The 19,003-nt window shown below is 42.9% G+C and overlaps 1 protein-coding gene across 1 annotated transcript; it reads left to right on the top strand.

Moving 5' to 3' along the window:
• Positions 1 to 645: 645 nt before the first annotated feature.
• Positions 646 to 18,122, top strand: Tph1 (tryptophan hydroxylase 1). The gene is made up of 10 exons (XM_005366755.3): positions 646 to 759; positions 5,266 to 5,449; positions 7,050 to 7,150; positions 10,117 to 10,184; positions 10,324 to 10,520; positions 12,986 to 13,121; positions 13,776 to 13,902; positions 15,611 to 15,706; positions 16,326 to 16,459; positions 17,948 to 18,122. The coding sequence occupies exons 1-10, from the start codon at positions 646 to 648 to the stop codon at positions 18,120 to 18,122; spliced, it is 1,332 nt and encodes a 443-aa protein (XP_005366812.1).
• The last annotated feature ends 881 nt before the right edge of the window (positions 18,123 to 19,003 follow it).

Raw genomic sequence — 19,003 nt, 5'->3', positions numbered from 1 at the left:
ATGCCCTTAGGCTAGGCAGATCAACAGTGCTGTGGGAATGTGGCTGTCAGCACAGCCACCTGAATACATAGGCCAGGCCTCAAGTGTTCAGGACAGCAGAGGGATGTGTGCTGTCAAAGACCCAGTGTCAACATGTGTCCTCACCTCCTACAGCTGTGTGACCATGTTAAGCTATGTTAGTCTTTCAAAGTTCTAGTTGAGTTTACAAATAAAACAGAAGGCCTGGTCCCCACTTTGAAGGAGCTTTACTTCATTTTCGGGTACAAGACATATATGTATGAAGCAGGTGGGGAGGCCACCCAAATTCTGATGGGAGACAAGGTAGACCTTCACAGAGGACTTAGTTTGCAGCTTGAAATAAGCAGGGGGACTGCCAGAGGCTGGAGGGCTTGATCAGTGCCCTCCGAGGTCAGAAAGAAGAAAATGGAAGGTTCTGACACCCATCAGGTGCCCTTGCCTTTCTGGGCACTCTGCTAAGGGATGTCTCACTTTCTGGCCCCACTGATCCCTCAAAAAGCCTGTCAGACCCATGGGTTTTGCAGGTGAAAAAAATGGGAGCAGGAAGGTGGGTGAAGTCACCGCTGCTGCCCTGCTGTTCAGCTCTGCGCTCAACCCTCATCTGAGCTTTCCCTCTCCAGACACACCATGATTGAAGACAAGGAGAACAAAGACCGTTCCTCGGAAAGGAGCAGAGTGACTCTCATTTTGTCATTAAAGAATGAAGTCGGAGGACTCATAAAAGCACTGAAAATCTTCCAGGTATGGCTTTCCGGTAAAACCCATCTGAAAACCAGTCTCTGAAATACTATTGAGAGTGTAGGGTTCTCTCAGTCAGTTCTTCAGAGATGGCCTTCAGAAGTCTCTTTTAAAATTGATTTTTATTGAGCTCTACATTTTCCTCTGCTCTTCCCCTGCCTCTCCCCTCCCCCCAACCCTCTCCAAAGGTCCCCATGCTCCCAATTTATGCAGGGGATCTTGTCTTTTTCTACTTTCTACTTCCCATGTATATTAGATCTATGTAAGTCTCTCTTAGTGTCCTCATTGTTATCTAAGTTCTCTGGGATTGTGATTTGTAGGCTGTTTTTCTTTGCTTTATGTTTAAAAACCACTTATGAGTGAGCACATGTGATAATTGTCTTTCTGTGTCTGTGTTACCTCACTCAAAATAATGTTTTCTAGCTCCACCCATTTGCCTGCAAAATTCAAAATGTCATTATTTTTTCTGCTGTGTAGTACTCCTTTGTGTAAATGTACCACATTTTCCTTATCCATTCTTCAGTCGAGGGGCATTTAGGTTGTTTCCAGGTTCTGGCTATGACAAACAAAGCTGCTATGAACATAGTTGAGCACATGTCCTTGTGGCATGATTTGAGCATCCTTTGGATATATACACAAAAGTGATATTGCTGGGTCTTGAGGAAGCTTGTTTCCTAATTTTCTGAGAAATCGCCACACTGACATCCAAAGGGGCTGTACCAGCTTGCATTCCCACCAGCAATGCAGGAGTGTTCCCTTTTCCCCACAACCTCTCCAGCATAAGCTGTCATCAGTGTGTTTGATCTTGGCCATTCTTACAGGTGTAAGATAGAATCTCAGAGTTGTTTTGATTTGCATTTCTCTGATGATTAAGGATGTTGAACATTTTCTTAAGTGTCTTTCATCCATTTTAGATTCCTCTGTTGAGAGTTCTCTGTTTAGATCTGTACTCCATTTTTTTTTATTAACCACTTACTTTACCTAAGTGTTGTTCAGGGAGTGGAGACACAGCTCAACAGGTAAAATCACTTTCTGTTCTTGTGGAAGACCGGGTTCAGTTCCTAGCACCCACACCAGGCAGCTCACAGCTATCTCTAACTCTAGTTCCAGGGGATCTGATGTCCTCTTCTGCACACCTCTGATGCACAGCACTCAGAGCGATATATAAAAGTTCTAAGAAATGGGTAAGAAATACAACAGCCTAGGAAAGAATAGACACAGATAGCTAAGAAGGAGATGGGGGAGGAGTCACTGCATAAATTTGAGAGATTTCAACTAAATAAAATGTTTTACACCTAATGAAATGCCTAACTGTGTAATACTGATATTGTTTAATGATATGTTAAATATTTTCAGGTGACAAGGTAGCAAGAATTCTGCAGTTATGTCATTTCCTACTTTCAGAGCCTTAGTACACATTGTCCTCAAATATGTGTTCAACACAGCATAGGGAGACTGAGGGCTAATGTGCATTTAAGAGCCTTAAAATGTTCCTATTTAAAATTTCCTTTTTATTTGCTGTGCATGTGTGTGTGTGTGTGTGTGGTATAGGTGTGTGTGGTGTATATACACATGTGCAGAGGCCACTGGAGGATGCCACGTGTTGTTCTTTGTCATTCTCTGCCTTATTCCTTTGGGACAGGGTCTCTCATTGGGCCTGGATCTAGGCTGGCCGCCAACAAGCCCCAGAGATTCCCGTCTGAAACCCCACAGTGTGGGGATTGCTTCAAGCGGCTGTGCCAAGCTTTTTATGTGGGTATTGGGGATTCAAACTCAGATCTTCATGCTTGTGCGGTAGACACTTTCACCCACCGAGCCATCACCCAGCCCCTCTTCTACAGTTCTCCTGATGAAATATGGGTGAATGAGGCAGAGCACACATGTTACTGGAACACTTACTGTGTGCAGGGTACTGGACTCTACACTAAGCATGTGGATCTGAAAAGAAACAGACATGCTGCCTTTCTGCACAGAGAGTATGATCTGGAAAAAGAGGCAGACATTAGGCACTTTAGTAAGTACAACACACTCACATACATACACACATTAAGAGAGATACCAGGTACAGTAACCTCACTGACACTTGAGACTCTAACACAGTTTAAGGACACAGGAACACAAAAATTGATTTCTCTCTTTTTTTTTTCCAAAAATTGATTTCTAACAAACTGTGTAAACAGGCTATGTTATGGTGCTTGCACACCACATGGCTGGGCAGGTTCTAGAACAGACTGCATGTATACAAAACCCTTATGAACTGGGTGGTCATTGAAGTTAATCTCTCTGCATGTCTTGATAAAATAAGAGAGAACACTGCCTACCTCATGTCATTAAGATAGTTAAACTGTTCAAAGTAAACGGTCAATAAATGTTGACTATCATTATAGAACAGGGTTGTCTCCATGACTATCAGTTAGCCATTCAAAGACTAAACATTTACATGCAGACACTGCTCTAGAAGAACATGAGAGAAGGATCCTGCCACACGGCAGAGCCTCAGCCACCTCTTCAACCTGTTGCTCTCTTCCTTCTTTAGTGATGAGCTTTGCTACTGTTCCCTCCTTACACTTTGAATTAGCTTGTTCTCAATGTGAACAATGATACTGATACCATCTCCTTTTGTTCTTTTACCCCTTCCTCTCCAAATTTAATACTATATTATTATTATTAATTATTGACATACTAGGAGTTACACTGAGGACTTTGAGCATGCTGAGTGAGGGCTGTGTCTCTCAGGTGTATCCTCAGCTCTGTTTACTTATTATTTTGAGAGAAAGTCTAATTGTTTTCTCATCATTCAGGCTACCCTCAAGCCCATGATCCCCCGCCTCAGTCTTCCAAGTAGCTAGGATTGCATGACTATACCAACAAGCCTGGCTTATATTGTTATTTGTGTTGCAATTACCTCTGGACCTCTAAAGTATATACCTTTATTTCTTCTTCCATCACCTTTCATTTGTATTTATTGCTAGGGTTTCTGTACATGATTAAAAACTTGACATACTGCATTATAAAGAAAGTACCAGTCTTCTGCTCTGTAGTTTAGACTGACCTGGAACTTCTTCAGCCTCCTGAGTGCTGTGAGCCACCACACCTGGCACATTCTTAAACGCTGCCCGATTTCTCAGAGAGCCTCGGGTGCAGAGCATGGCAGACACTTTCTCCACGGAGTCTTCTTCCCAGCCCCGCATGGTTTCCTAGCTTGGCCTCTCTTCTGCCATCTTCATTTCCGTTTCCTCCTCAGGTGCACTGCCACTGCTTCTGTTCGCTTGGACCCACACTTTTGTCTCTTTGATGGGTATCTGTGCATCTAAACCTGCTGCGTGTGTTTCCTTGTGCTCTCCAACTAGGCGCTAGATGGTTATTGGTCCCCATGTTTGGCTTTTGTGTCTGACGTGCTTTTTCCTCAGATACTCAAATGCTGTCGCCTGAGGCTTGCACATGTGGTACTCAAATCTCAGACTGACAGGGAAAGGGATGGGAAGAAGCAGTCTGCTTTACCGGTTCCATGGCTGTCATATCATTTTGACATACATAAAATTTTCAAAAAAAACCTCTGTTTTTTAAAAGTAACGATAACATCACATTCTGAAAACTAATTTTATTGAATTTCTCCAAGATTCTTTCATCCAGGCAATTTGATGTTTGAATTTTTTTAAAAAATTTTTATTTATTCTTAAATGTTTATATTCTCTCTCTCTCTCTCTCTCTCTCTCTCTCTCTCTCTCTCTCTCTCTCTCTCTCTCTCTCTCTCTCTCTCTCTCTCTCTCTCTCTCGTGTGGCGCTGTGTGAATGTGGAGGTTGGTATGAGGAGTCAGTTCTCTCCTTCCACTTTGTGGGGTCCTGGGTTTGAACTCAGGTCCTCAGGCTTGGTGGCAAACACATTGACTCACTGAGTCATTTTGTTGGCCCATGTTTTAACTTTCTTTGAGAAAGAGACTATGGGAGCTAGGAATTTAGTTTAGTGGTAGAGTGTAAAATGTACAAGGTCCTGGGTTTAGTACTTAGAACACACATACGCACAGGGACACACACACACACACACACACACAGAGAGAGAGAGAGAGAGAGAGAGAGAGAGAGAGAGAGAGAGAGAGAGAGAGAGAGAGACTATGTAGCCAGGGTAGCCTCAAAACCACTATGTATTTGAAGAAGACCTTGAACTCAGGATTCTTCTACTTCTTGAGTGTTGGAACTCTAGGCATGCACCATCACAGCTCAGCACTTGGTGCTTAGATCTGAGTTCTAACCAACCCTGGCCATATGGAGGGCCTCCTGTGGTTGTCACTTTACTGGCTTTTAAAGGGTATGATGAGTTTTCACACTTTCATTTAATCTTACATGTTGCAGCAGGGAATTATTTTCCATTAGTAGTACTAAACCTACCTTCATCCCCCATTTGGGCAAATTCTGACAAATGTTAAATTGTTTTTGTGCTAATGAAAGTATTCTCCTCAACGATCATTAGCAACCCAGGTGTGTCCAGTCTTTACCCTCTGCTTTACACAGGAGAAGCACGTGAACCTGTTACATATCGAGTCCCGGAAATCAAATCGAAGGAATTCAGAGTTGGAGATTTTTGTTGACTGCGACATCAGCAGAGAACAGCTGAATGATATCTTTCCCCTGCTGAAGTCCCACTCCACTGTCCTCTCTGTGGATTCCCCAGATCAGCTCGCTGGGAAGGAGGATGGTATGTTTGAGAAGGCAAAGCTCCACCTCCAAGAGCAAGCTCTTGATGTCTGTCCAGCCTCCTCTTCATCTTGAGGACAAGGAGACAAAGACAACTCTGTCTTTTTAAAGTCCTCATAATGCGGTAGTGAAGGAAACACAATGGCAACCAATCAGAATTCTAGGGGGAAATCATGAGGCAGCATTTTACGGAGGATGGAAGATAAAGGAGCCTTGAACACAAGAAGGGTGGGCTAGAGGTTGATGCTCTCTCTTAGCTCCTCAAGCACTTCCAGATTCCACAACCCTGGTCTCCCCTCCCCTCACTCTTCATGGGTCTCTCGGGTACCTTTAGTGCCAGACAATTAAGCGGCTATTTGAATTTGGGGGAACGTTGGCAATGTTTGACATCTGAGATCTGAAACTCACTATAGACCAGGTTCCCACCAAAACCTGCTCGGGTGAGATCGAGCCTTCTAAGATTTCAAATGGAAAAGACGGAGGCAAAGGTCTTCATTTCTGACAAGAAATCATTATAACTTAGTTAAAACAAAAGACAAATGGATTCATTTTGCTACTTTGGATTCAGTAGAGTCTCTTCAAATTACATCACAATCTTTGAAGTGACCAGGGCTGCTGTTCATATGCCTTTATGTTCTTGTTGAACTGGATTCACCTCCATTTCTGGCTGGCAGGGAGCAACTTCCCTGAGTCCCTGAGCTCTCTTCTTAAACAGAAAGGACAAAGCACTGAAGAAGGGCTGACTTCCATGTTCCCCCTCCCACTGGCCATGCTTGCTTTGGGTAGGCTGCCTTGTTATCTGCTGACCTCACCTACACAGCAAAGAGTTTTCTAGAATGCTAGATGGTTCCTTTGATATTTACTGTACACCAACTCAGGTCAGATCACACACACACACACACACACACACACACACACACACACACACACACACACCTGGTAACTTAGGACTCCAGTTCCAGAGGATCCTACACCTCTGGCCTTCTTAGCACCAAATACTCATATGTAGGCATGCATACACACACATATACTGAATTAAAATAGTTCAATAAAAACTTTTCAAGACAGGGTTTCTTTGTGTAGCCCTGTGTCCTATAACTCGCTCTGTAGACCAGACTGGCCTCTAACTCATAGAGATCTTCCTGCCTCTGGATCCAGAGTGCTGGGTTTAAAGGCGTGCGCCACCACCTCTGGCAATTTTTTTAAATCTAGATATTAGATATTTGGACATGATACCCTACTCCAAACAAACACTGCTATTAAAAGCCTTTCCAGGACTTGCATGCTGGTCTGTAGAGTTGCATTATCTAGCCTGCCTTCATAGGACGATTATGTAAGTGAGTTAAAACATTTAAACATTTGGTTTGTTGCTTAAGAACAGTATTCTTTAGCACTTGGGAAATCAGCCTGAAGATTAATTTTTTTTTAGAAAGTAAAGCTAATGAGTTTAATTAAAACATAATTCCTATGAATAGAGCAGTTCACTTGTTGTATTCATTTTTCATCAATATACAAGTCTCACCCAACTGCACTTTCCTGAATGTCTCTTTGGTTAAGATTATCTCCTCAAACCTCGGTGGCTTTGGGATTTTATTTTGCAGTTATGGAGACTGTTCCTTGGTTCCCAAAGAAGATTTCTGACCTGGACTTCTGTGCCAACAGAGTGCTGATGTATGGGTCGGAACTCGATGCAGACCATCCTGTAAGTTATCTTTGTAAAACACTTCGGTAAAAATACTTTAAGGCAAACTAAAACATTAAGGACAATTTAAAAACTTTAAACATTGATTTATTTATTATAGTTTTATGTGTGTGTGTGTGTGGGGGGGGGTTTCCCTGCATGTATGTATGTGCCTGAAGTGTCCTTGGAAGCCAGAAGAGGGCACTGAATCCTCTGGAACTTGAGTTATGCATGGTTGTGAGACACCATGTGTGTACTGGGAACCAAATCCTGGATCCTCGAGAACAGTCGTTCTCTTAAAGGCCAAGTCATTTCCCAAGGACTAGGGGTAACTACTGTTTTTCAGACAAGTTAGTAGCATATATTAACTATACAAAATACTGAGTTTCATTGTGATATTTCATATATATATAAGATACTTTGACTATACTCACTTCAATTGCCCTGTTCTGTTCCTTCCCCCAAATAACAAGGGCAACTTGATTGTGGGAAAATGCTTTTTCTGAACTAAATAGAATTTGTGGGATTGGGATTTCAGGGAGCAGGAGCAGCTCACCCCAGAGGTAGCACTGGGCCAGCAGACAGGAAAGAATCCAGTTCACTGGCTCCGAGATCTGCCCTGTTTCCAGCATTCCGTTATAAAGCCATGCCCAGAGCCGTGCAGCTAAGTGTGTCTGTAGTCAGCTCCTGCTGAAACAGGCCTGGGTGTTTGACATGCGCTAAAGGGGGTCAGAAAAACCCCTACCACCATGATGCCCAGTTTGACTGATTAGGCGGTTGGTGACCCGAGAAGTTGTTTCCTTGGAGAACTTCACAGCACAGTCACGAGCTCAAGAGCTGGAACCAGAGCACTGGACTCTGGGTTCTAGGGAGGGAAGAAGAGAGAATGCAATTGTGGAGTGTCACAGATCTGGCCTGCACATTAGCGCCTCCTGCTTTCTAAGCTGCGTGAATGTGGCCATGTAGCATCACTTTAGATAGCCTCCAGAGGACCCATCTGGTTTCCAGACAATCTACCAAGTAGCTATTTGCAGTGAAGTGGGCTGCTCACTCTCAGGAAGCTTGCAGCCTAGTTGAGGACGAGCATGTCTTAACATATTGCAAGATAAAATGTACAAAATGTGCCAGAGGACATTAGCAAGTCAAACATACACCAGAGAGCATATGCTTCTGGCTGAAGGCATTAGAGAAAGGTGACATTTCCACTGGATCCCAAAAGATTTCAGCAGGTGAAAGATGGAAAGAAAAGACAGTGGGCTGGGGGCAGGGCACAATGTGAGCAAAGGTTCTGAGGTGAGAACCCCCGGGGCATGTTAACAGAAAGGTGAGTACCAGTTTTACACTCTGTCTACTGCTAAGGATGTTCGCCTCCTTCATACTTCTAAATTTGTTTCTGATTTATCATGATTGCCACATCTTTCAGTAGTTTCCCTGCCTCCAGCCTTGCCACCCTCACACACATGCTTGAAATCATTAGACTGGAAGCCTCACTATGACCATTTTCTCTCCTCTTCCACACAGCATGGTAGGCACAGTCCAGTGTCCATCAAACTGATGGGCAGACAGACAGCGAGTGGTAGGCAGAGCTAGGCGTGGACTATTACTGGCTGTACAAAGGCACAACAGATGGGAACTTGGGGAATCTGAGGCAGGAGGAGTAGCACTAGTTTTAGGTCAGCCTGGGAAACATAGTAAGAATATGTCTCACAAAACAAAATGAAACAGGCATGGAATACAACATGGGTGAGCCTTGAGCGAAGCCAGCTACAAGAGGCCTCATGTTTATGGTTCCATTTACCTGCAGTGTCTAGAAGAGGTAATTATCAGAGGCAGAGACTAGATCCCTGGTCAGCAGAGGATGGGTTTGGGAGGGGGGTGAGGAAGAGATAGCTAGTATGATGTTTCTTTTGGGGGTGACACAATTTTTCTGAAGTCGCTATAGTCTATGACCCTGAATACACCCATGAAATCAGAGGGTAAGGGTGGACACAGTGACAGACGCCTGCTGTCTCAGCCATTTCCAAGCCTGAGAATTACAAGTTTCAAGGTTAGCCTGGGCAACACGGTGAGATGTTGTCTAAAAATTAAAAAAAAAAGCAAAAACTATGATCATGGCTTTTAGTTTCTATGAATGCTGTCGCATGGCATTTGAGCTGTATCTCAGTATAGCTGTTAGTCTAAGAGAACACCAACATAGCTCTGAGGTCAGCCCTCAATCCCTGAGCAGCCCTGTAATCTGCAGGCCCTGAACTAGTCGTCAACACCATCCATGCACCATACAAGTTCCAGAAGCAGGGCGTGGCTTGCGTTTTTTGTATCCTGAGCATGTTTTCCTTCTCTGGCAAGTTCTTGTGACCCCTCTGTCCTCCACCTTGCTCTCTCCACATGATGGACACAGCTTGGGTCACTGCTGGGAAGTTTAGTTCAGTTAAGTCATTATTTTATGTATTCATTTTGATTTTAGTGTTATTTACAGAGTTCTAGGCAGACTCTCTGTTGCCAAATTACACCTTAGTCTTTTTATTGCCAATTCTGACCATAGGCAAACATAACTGAAGGTACAGTCAAGTGATCAGGAAAACAAGTAAGAGAAGAGCTGTGTACCTAGCTAGGATGGCATTCCGTAGTGATCAGGAGAACAAGAGAAGAGCTGTGTACCTAGCTAGGATGGCATTCCGTAGTGATCAGGAGAACAAGAGAAGAGCTGTGTACGTAACTAGGATGGCATTCCGTAGTCGGCCTTCATCTTTGTACTCACTGTGGCATCTTTGTATAAAAAGTATTATTTCTCTTTGTATCCATGAGATGATAAACTGTCACGGAACTACTGACCTCAAAATTAAAATGCTCACGTATCTCTAAGCATTGTTTACGTGTGGTAACAGTTGTGTTGTTCTTCGATATCTCCAGTCAAAACAATGAATTGCTTCCTAAATGTCATTTTCAAGTGTTTTTGGTTTCAATACTTAATTACTTTTAATTATCAGGGCTTCAAAGACAATGTCTACCGTAGAAGACGAAAGTATTTTGCAGAGTTGGCTATGAACTACAAACAGTAAGTATATTACAAGCCAACATATCTAACTTTGAGATAACAAAATAATGGAATAAGATGTGTTTGCATAGCAAGTAGAAAGTCAATTAAGTGTAACTATCTAACTACAATGCAGAATTCCCTATCTTAATCTCATTAGCGGGGACCCCATTCCCAAGATTGAATTCACGGAAGAAGAGATTAAGACCTGGGGAACCATCTTCCGAGAGCTGAACAAACTCTACCCGACCCACGCCTGCAGGGAGTACCTCAGAAACCTTCCTCTGCTCTCGAAATGCTGTGGCTATCGGGAAGACAACATCCCACAACTGGAAGATGTCTCCAACTTTCTAAAAGGTAGTAGCCAACAGATCTGTGTAAGAGGGTGTTGATCTCTTCAGCAGGAACAGTGTTGTCTGTGAGAAGTGAATGCTAGTTACATGGAAGGGCCACAGTCTTCTAAACTCATCCTGGAGGACTGGATACTTTGGGTGGTAACTTGGAGATGTAGGGACTGTTTACTAAATGTTTAAACATTGACAAATTAGAATCTGTTTCATATAATATATATATATTATTATATATATATAATATTATATTATATTAATATATAATATTACTCCTTTTTAAATAAAAAGAAGACCTTATTTAGAAGAGTCATGTGAAAACAGCCTTGCAAAGTTAGATCTCATCAACGAGGATGTCTGTACCAGACCTCTGTACCTGCCTTCAGGGTTGTGTATAGGAGACAAGGGCATCTGTGCACTCTCTGACGCTGGGTCGTCTCTGACGCTGGGTGGTCTCTGATGCTGGGTGATCTCAGTTGGGAACTCAGTACAGGGTCTGTGGGATGCTAGGCAAGAGCTCATTTCTGAGCTGCACCCCTCAGCCCAGATATGTTTTTGGTTCATATTGTTAATATTTTTTTTCCTGGCATAAAGTGTTGTCTGAGTTTCTTACACAGTTAACAAACACCTTCCCATTTATTCAACCCCTTAATTCTCCTTATTTCAAAACGATGCATAAAAGCCTAAAGGAACTGAGCAGGGAAACACAGAATGTTTCATGAGGACAGGGATAATGTATGTGTTTCTGATGAAAAGCTAAGGTTTGAAACATGGTACAGAAGCACTGCAGGGGTCCTCACTGGATTCACACAACCGCGTGAGTCTGGTTGTTCACTCAGGCTTGCAGGAAGCATTTTGTAGATATGAAACTGAGAGCTGCTCCCTTGGGGTCTGGAGAGGGGCTGGCCTCCGAGCCGTTTACTGTTTCAAAGGCAAATGTCAAAGAAAGAAAACAAAATTAGAGGACAGTTCACTTGAAGTCTTGATAAGGACACCAATACCATCCATCATGGTGCTCATTGGACACACGTTGTTTTTTACACTGTAAACAATTAAAATGTACTTGATCAAAATATTAGGGCCTTGGCCACACCAGCCATGTTCTAAGTGCTCAGTAGTGACAGATGGCTGTTGACCCATTGGGCAGGACAATAGGGAGCATTTCCATCAAGAAATGTAGAAGATTCCACTGGATGGCTTTCTGCCTATCAGAGTGGGGGCAAACTTACAGAGTATCTGGATGGATCTGGAGTGCCAGTGTTGTGAGGGTTTAGGGTTAGGTACAAGACAGAGCACGCAATGGTCTCCTCAGCTGCTGAAACCCAGTGCCCCCTTTCTAGTACCGAGAAGACAATCTTGGCATTTGAGTGAAAGAGAACCAGCCAGCTTATCTGAAATAAAAAAGAACCATAGAAGATAAAAATGCCTAAAAATCACTTGAATAAAAATGACTATGATAAAAAAATACTTTTAAAATGAATTTCTCAAGCACCACACTAAGTAATAGACTTTATTATGGTATTGTATGCTTACATGCCATTGTCTGGAGCCATTGTCCTATACTGCCCTTCTTCTGAACGGTGCCGACTCTGCTTTCATGCCACATGCATCCCATTATACTCTCTTCCCCCTCGCCCCCTTCCTTAAGATCCCTTCTCCTCCCTCATAATCCCCTTTCAGTTCCATGATCTACACATACACATGCGCATGCACACACATCCACGCACACACATAGACACACACGTATGGGGATTTTAATTTAGGTTCTGCATATAAGAGAAAACATTCAGTATTTGTCTTTCTGAGTCTGGCTCACTCTTACTACAATGAACTCCAGTTACATCCAATTTCCCGCAAATGCTGTGATGTCATTTTTCTTTATGCTGGGATGTGATCCCACCGTGTGTCTGCACTGCTGATGGCCATCTAGGCTGACTCCGTGTGACTAGTGTAGCAGTAAACACAGATGCACAAGTATCTCTGTGGTGCGCTGAGTCAGTGCCCTTTGGAAATATGCCCACACATGATCTGCCTGGGTCATGTGGTCATTCTTTGTTTTGTTTTGTTTTTTCTTGAGAAACTTCCACAATAACTGCCCCAGTAAAATTTCTACTGTCAGTGTGTAAGAGTTAAACTACCCTGAACATTTGAAGGAGGGCACCAAGTGTAATCTAAGGCCTACTGAATTCGTGTTTCACCTTTATCATCTCCTGTGCTCTTAGAGCATATTATTAAGTGTTGTATACCTTTTACAGCAAAGGAAAAAATCCTTTTGTAAGCGTGCAAGAAGGTGTGGTATGTAAAAGGATCACTGCCTGTTTGTGGGATGTGCTTAATAATGCTTAGCTTACCATAGTACACACAGGCTACGTTTTAGTTTCCACACCCCCTTGGAGATGCTACCTGGTGCCACTGGCCAATGTCAGTGGTCTGTGGCTGAGGTAAACGTTTTCTGTTTTCTCCTTTGTTCTGCAGAATGTACAGGGTTTTCCATCCGCCCTGTGGCTGGTTACCTCTCACCGAGAGACTTCTTGTCAGGGTTAGCCTTTCGAGTCTTTCACTGCACTCAGTATGTGAGACACAGTTCAGATCCCCTCTATACTCCAGAGCCGTAAGTACTCAAGTCATTCATTCATCAAGTAGTTTATAGTAATGGTGCCCACTTCACAAAGCATCTTGTAAGTGTTCAGTGAAGCAGCATATGTCAAGCCTTTAGGATAGTGACTGGCATTAAAGCATACTTCATAACAACCAGTTATTAGTAATATTAATAATTATTATTATGTTAATTGACAAATCGTTAGATGCCAGGTACAGTCCTGTGCACAAAGGGTGTAAAAATCAGATAAAATTATTGTCTTCATAAAGTTTTATTTTGGGAAATGTACAAATGATAAATAAGTAAATGTAGTATGTTTCATGTCAGATGATGGCGTGTGCCATGGGGGAAAAATAAAACTAGGAAAGAAAGGATACAGGCATGTATATGGGAGTTGCTTTGGGAAGTGTGATCAGATAGGGCCTTTATTGAGGAAGCGTGGCACTAGAGAATAGATTTAAGTGGGGGACTTGAGATGTCAGAGGAAGCATGTTGAGAAGACAAGATTTGGAACCAATGACATTTCTGTATTCAGTTAATATCCCTTATGATCTATCACTCCTGATCAACTAGAGTAAGAGCAAGGTTGACTTTGGGTTGGATTCAACAGTAGTTTATGCATTTGTGCCAAGCATCACAGTGTGACGGATTGTGTCTCTGTTTCAGAGATACCTGCCATGAACTCTTAGGTCATGTTCCTCTCTTGGCTGAACCCAGTTTTGCTCAATTCTCCCAAGAAATTGGCCTGGCTTCTCTTGGAGCTTCAGAGGAAACTGTTCAAAAACTGGCAACGGTATATATCTGGAAAATGCTGTATAGTCCAGTATTCTCCACTGGGTGTGGTTGGGAGTATTTGGGTAATTTGAAGTCCATGTTCAAGGTAGCCATTAGAAAATTTGTTTTTGCTTTAAATGCTTATAATTTAAATAAGTTAAATGAAGTTATAAAAATTTAAGATTTCTCCAAAAGAAACACAACATTAAAACAAGACAGAAAAGCACAAGATTGATTTAATATACTAATTTTTAGATTAAAAAAATGAGTGATGGGGCTGGAGAGATGGCTCAGAGGTTAAGAGCATTGCCTGCTTTTCCAGAGGTCCTGAGTTCAATTCCCAGCAACCACATGGTGGCTCACAACCATCTGTAATGAGATCTGGTGCCCTCTTCTGGCCTTCAGGCATACACACAGACAGAATATTGTATAATAAATAAATAAATAAATAAATAAATATTTTTTAAAAATGAGTGATGTCTTATGAACCAGGGAAGGAAGAACATTTTAGGATGAGGCTTAAGACAGATGAATATAGGCTTGGCACCACTGGGAGATACCTGAAGTGGAGAAGGGTTATGAATTTGTGGTTTAGGGATGTTGGGCGTCCCTGAGACTTTTTGTGGAGTACTTAAGGACAAAATTATTCATAAGTAAAAGACACATAGTGTATTTTTAATGTGACAGACAGGGCTCAGATATCACATTGGGTCTTAACTTTAAGTGACTACCATATGCTGAGTGAGATAGTTAAAGAATATGCACATTTCTTTGAAGAGGGGAGCTAAATGCCTGCCCTTTTCTAACTGCATAACTGCCTAAAGCTGTTCATATACTTGAACCAAATACAGAAGCAGATATGGCAATCCATCTGCCTCCCTATCAGACATTAAATACTGTCTAGCCAGACACGGACAAGACGTGAACAGATGGGTTTAGCTAACTCAGTCCCTCCACACTATGAATCCATAGGATTGTAATTGTCAAGAATTAAAACCAGGGTCAGTGAGATGCTCAGTGCCCCCAAGCCTGATGACCTGAGTTTCATCCCATGGTGGAAGGAAGGAACTAGCCCCATAGGTGTCCTCTGACCTTTCAGAGGCATGTGTGTGTGTGTGCATGAATGTGTGCATACACACACATGCAAATAAATGTAAAAGAAATTAAATTAAAGTTAAAAGGATATTAGCTACATAGTTGGGAGCATTCTTCCTACTACTTCAGCTCCAGGGGATCCCATGCCCTCTTCTGGCCTTTATAGGTACCCATACACATATACATAGGTAAAAATAATCAAAATAAATTTAAAAGATGAATAACAATTATAAAAAATGCTAGTCTTTTGTTACTTTTTGTTTTGTAAAATATACTTTCGTTAAGTGTTACTTATGTAGTCACACAGTGGGTTTACCACATTTAAAACAGATTTTTAAGCACCTTAATTGTTTCTTGGTTTTAACGTTAATATGGTCAGTATAACTAGGGGTAACACATACACACAGAGAGATCTTTGAACTCCTCAGTAATTTTCAACCCTGTATTAGAGTCTTTACCCCAAGTTTAGAAAGTCCTGGTGCACATCAGGGCCAGATTGTGGAAACACTTGGGGCCTAGGCTGGAAGTCTTGGGCTTGATTCTGGGTGTACTTTGGGCCGGTGACTAAGAACTGGAATTTCTTTAGAGTGAGATGTTCAGGGTGTGAGTGTGATGTTGGCATCCTTTTGCAGTGCTACTTTTTCACTGTGGAGTTTGGTCTGTGCAAACAAGATGGACAGCTGAGAGTCTTTGGCGCCGGCTTGCTTTCTTCCATCAGCGAGCTCAAAGTAAGAGACATCGGTCTTTGCACATAACTGTGTCCACCAATACATTCAACATGTCTGGAGGCAGAGCTTACATCTGACAAGCCTTTACTATGGCAAATTTCTAGAAAAAAAATGTGTCTTTTAAGTAGAAAGTGTTTTAAAGCTTTAAACAAATTTCTGGGATGCAAGCACTAAATTCTGAACCAAGTAGGGAGGTGAGACCTGGTTGCCTAAGAGAGCAAGGAGAGCTCTGGGCAGTGAGCCTTGGGACAAGCGCTGTCCAAGGTACTGTGCTAAAGGAGGCTGCTCTGTGGTGATGGGTAGAAGTGTGAACGTGACTAGTGCAGGTAGACAGTAGGTGTCATAATGCATACATAAATAAACGAATAAATAAAGACACTTGGGTTCCTCCTATGTGGTGAAGAAAGTTAAAAATAAAACCCTTGAGATGGTTTTGAGTCATTTGTGGGGGACAGCAAGCGTCTTTTGGGTTAGACTGGATGAAGCAGAAACGTAGTGAGTCAGTCTGGGGTTGCAGACAGGTCCCTTGCATAACTCAGATCAGAGGTGTGTCAGTTGCTGCAGTCCTGAATTCTGTGGAGATAGAGGCAGTATTTGATCACCATGCTTTGTCCCCCAGCATGCGCTTTCTGGACGTGCCAAAGTTAAGCCCTTTGATCCCAAGGTTGCCTGCAAGCAGGAGCGTCTCATCACAACCTTCCAGGATGTCTACTTTGTATCTGAGAGCTTTGAAGACGCACAGGAGAAGATGAGGTAAAATCTATCCCCCTCAAGCTTCCATTTGCTGCAAAAATAATGTCCAAAGATACAATAATCACAGGTATAAGCAAGTAGGTAATTGGATGCCCACCAGGAGCTTTCTACCTAAGACATATCTGTTTAGAATAGGTTGAATATCATATATTAAGTAGTTGCATATGGAATGGGATACATTGAGAGACTGGCTCCTCCCCATTCCTTCCCAGCAGAATTTATAGTTCAGCATGGACAAGTAACTATAGACACAATACTGAGAAATAGGGAAGTGTGGAGAATAGAGACAGAGAGGAAACACTCTTTCCTCCATTGGTCTCCTCTCCAGCCTTGAGAAGCACAGAAATCTTGGAGGCAAGTGAGACAGATGGAAGACTAGCTAGAACTGAGACGTGTCAGGTTTTAGGCTGAAATGGCATGGAGAAAGAAATAGTGATAGAAATGTATGGGGCTATTTTATTGCAATCAGATCTCCTGCCTCATCATCAGGTAAGCATGCTGTCATGTGGGGAGAGCTGGAACACAGCCACTTCAGATACTTTTGAACTCCAGGCAAAAGTAAAATCTGGACTAAGATAGATGTAGTGGGGAGGAAGTGGCTGTGGAAGCAGGATCCAGAAAATAGCATGCAATTGAGGAAGTCAGGAAGCCACACTGTGAGGACAGGGGATTGCAGGGCTGAAGACCATGCTTATCTTCCAGGAGCTTGCTATGCACAAAATCAAATAACAATAGCAGCTGTGCTTTCTCTAGCACAGATGGCATCCTTAGGCAAAGCTGCAGTGGTCCCCACTGAGGAGACCAGATGGATGGGAGCCTGGATTCTAGTACCCAAGCATGTACACTTGGTCCAAGCTGTGCAGTTATCCTTTGGGGTTTTGAGCATGATTGTTCTGTAGGGTACTAAGGAAGAGGTTCGAATGTTGAGTTGATAAAGGAGACAGATTTTAAACCATGAGGAAAGGGTGGGGGGATTAAAGCCACTTGAGAGAAAGCTAGAAACCTAAGCTGAAAAAAAATCACACAAGTATGGGAAGTTAGGTCTCTCTCTCCCTCCTCCCCATCCTGTCCCCTCTTTTTATTATGTAAAGCATACCTGAGGAGTGTCTTATTTTGTGGCTCAGTATTGCCATTATCTTCTAACATACTGGCAGATAAAGCTACTGTGGGTGATGCCCTTAGTGAAGTCAAGAGGTCAAGAGATGGGCTATAGACCACTTCCGTGAAATGAGACATAGGATTAGTGCTCAGTATGGGAGAATGGAGAGAGGGAAGAGGGAGAGGGAGAAGGAGGGATTGAGCTTTCCCCAAGGCCACAGGTGTTGAGGTCACTGATGTCAAGACAGAGAAAGCAGGTGTGTGTGTGTGTGTGTGTGTGTGTGTGTGTGTGTGTGTGTGTGGTGTGTGACCAGGTCTTCTGTCCTCTGTTAGGGTTTTGTCACTCACACTCATAGAAATTAACACTCCTTTACTTGTTGTCTTAAATAGAGAATTTACCAAAACCATGAAGCGCCCATTTGGAGTGAAGTACAATCCGTATACTCAGAGTGTTCAGGTTCTGAGAGACACCAAGAGCATAACCAGCGCTGTGAATGAGTTGCGGTATGACCTCGATGTTATCAGCGATGCCCTTGCTCGGGTCAGCAGGCGGCCCAGTGTGTGATCGTCTTCAGTCCGAATCCAGAAAGTCAGTGAGCTTCAGTTCAGAGCTAGGGACACCAGCTCCCAGCTTAACAAAATTTCTCATCTCTCTCTCTAATAAATCACCCACTGTCTCTGAAAATGCACACCTGTCTGTCTAGATGCATCCCCCTGAGTTCCTCTCTCTGCCTGGAAGTCCCACCTAACCTCTCCTGCTTAGCTATTGGCTGTTCAGGTTTTTATTAAAATGGTTCACAACAACACATCGTCACACAGTCTACAAATGTCCCACAATGCTGTATTCCATCCCATGCTCTGCGAGGAAGCAGACTGAGGAAGGGTGACTCAGCCGTCTTAGCTCTTTATAAATGGTTGCTTTCACAGCTACTGAGCATCCGTACGATGATGACATGTGAGCGTGTCTGAAATCATTTGACGTACAGACCAGCTAGTCTGTTTAGTCACCAGGAAAAGCACTCTAAAAAAATCATAAGAGACAGCATAGAGACCCCATCTGCTGTGTCTGGTTATTTTCACAAGACTTTGATGATGCTGGAGAATCACAGTTAGTGGGTTTTTAAATGACGGTGCTTAATATTTGCTCTGACTAATGCACTTTAAAATAATTAGTAGCTTCAAGATAGTGGAAATATTTAGTGGTGGCCTTGACTTTGTCTGACCTCTGGATCATGATATTTGGCAAATCAGGGATCCAAGAGTTTTTAGAGTTTTCAAAATACCTAAAAAGCCGGGCGGTGGTGGCGCACGCCTTTAATCCCAGCACTCAGGAGGCAGAGGCAGGCGGATCTCTGTGAGTTCGAGACCAGCCTGGTCTACAGAGCTAGTTCCAGGACAGGCTCCAAAGCCACAGAGAAACCCTGTCTCGAAAAACCAAAAAAAATA

This window comes from Microtus ochrogaster, unplaced genomic scaffold (assembly GCF_000317375.1).
Source record: "Microtus ochrogaster isolate Prairie Vole_2 unplaced genomic scaffold, MicOch1.0 UNK14, whole genome shotgun sequence".
Taxonomy (NCBI): domain Eukaryota; kingdom Metazoa; phylum Chordata; class Mammalia; order Rodentia; family Cricetidae; genus Microtus; species Microtus ochrogaster.
Note: the sequence above shows the minus strand (reverse complement) of the source record. Positions and strands in the feature narration are given on the sequence as shown.

Bases quoted from the DNA above. Each gene is read 5' to 3' on its own strand.
- Tph1 (XM_005366755.3), top strand. From the start codon at position 646: ATGATTGAAGACAAGGAGAACAAAGACCGTTCCTCGGAAAGGAGCAGA. The intron at 5,450-7,049 runs GTATGTTTGAGA...TTTATTTTGCAG, and splicing joins GCTCGCTGGGAAGGAGGATG to TTATGGAGACTGTTCCTTGG. The intron at 10,521-12,985 runs GTAGTAGCCAAC...TTTGTTCTGCAG, and splicing joins TGTCTCCAACTTTCTAAAAG to AATGTACAGGGTTTTCCATC.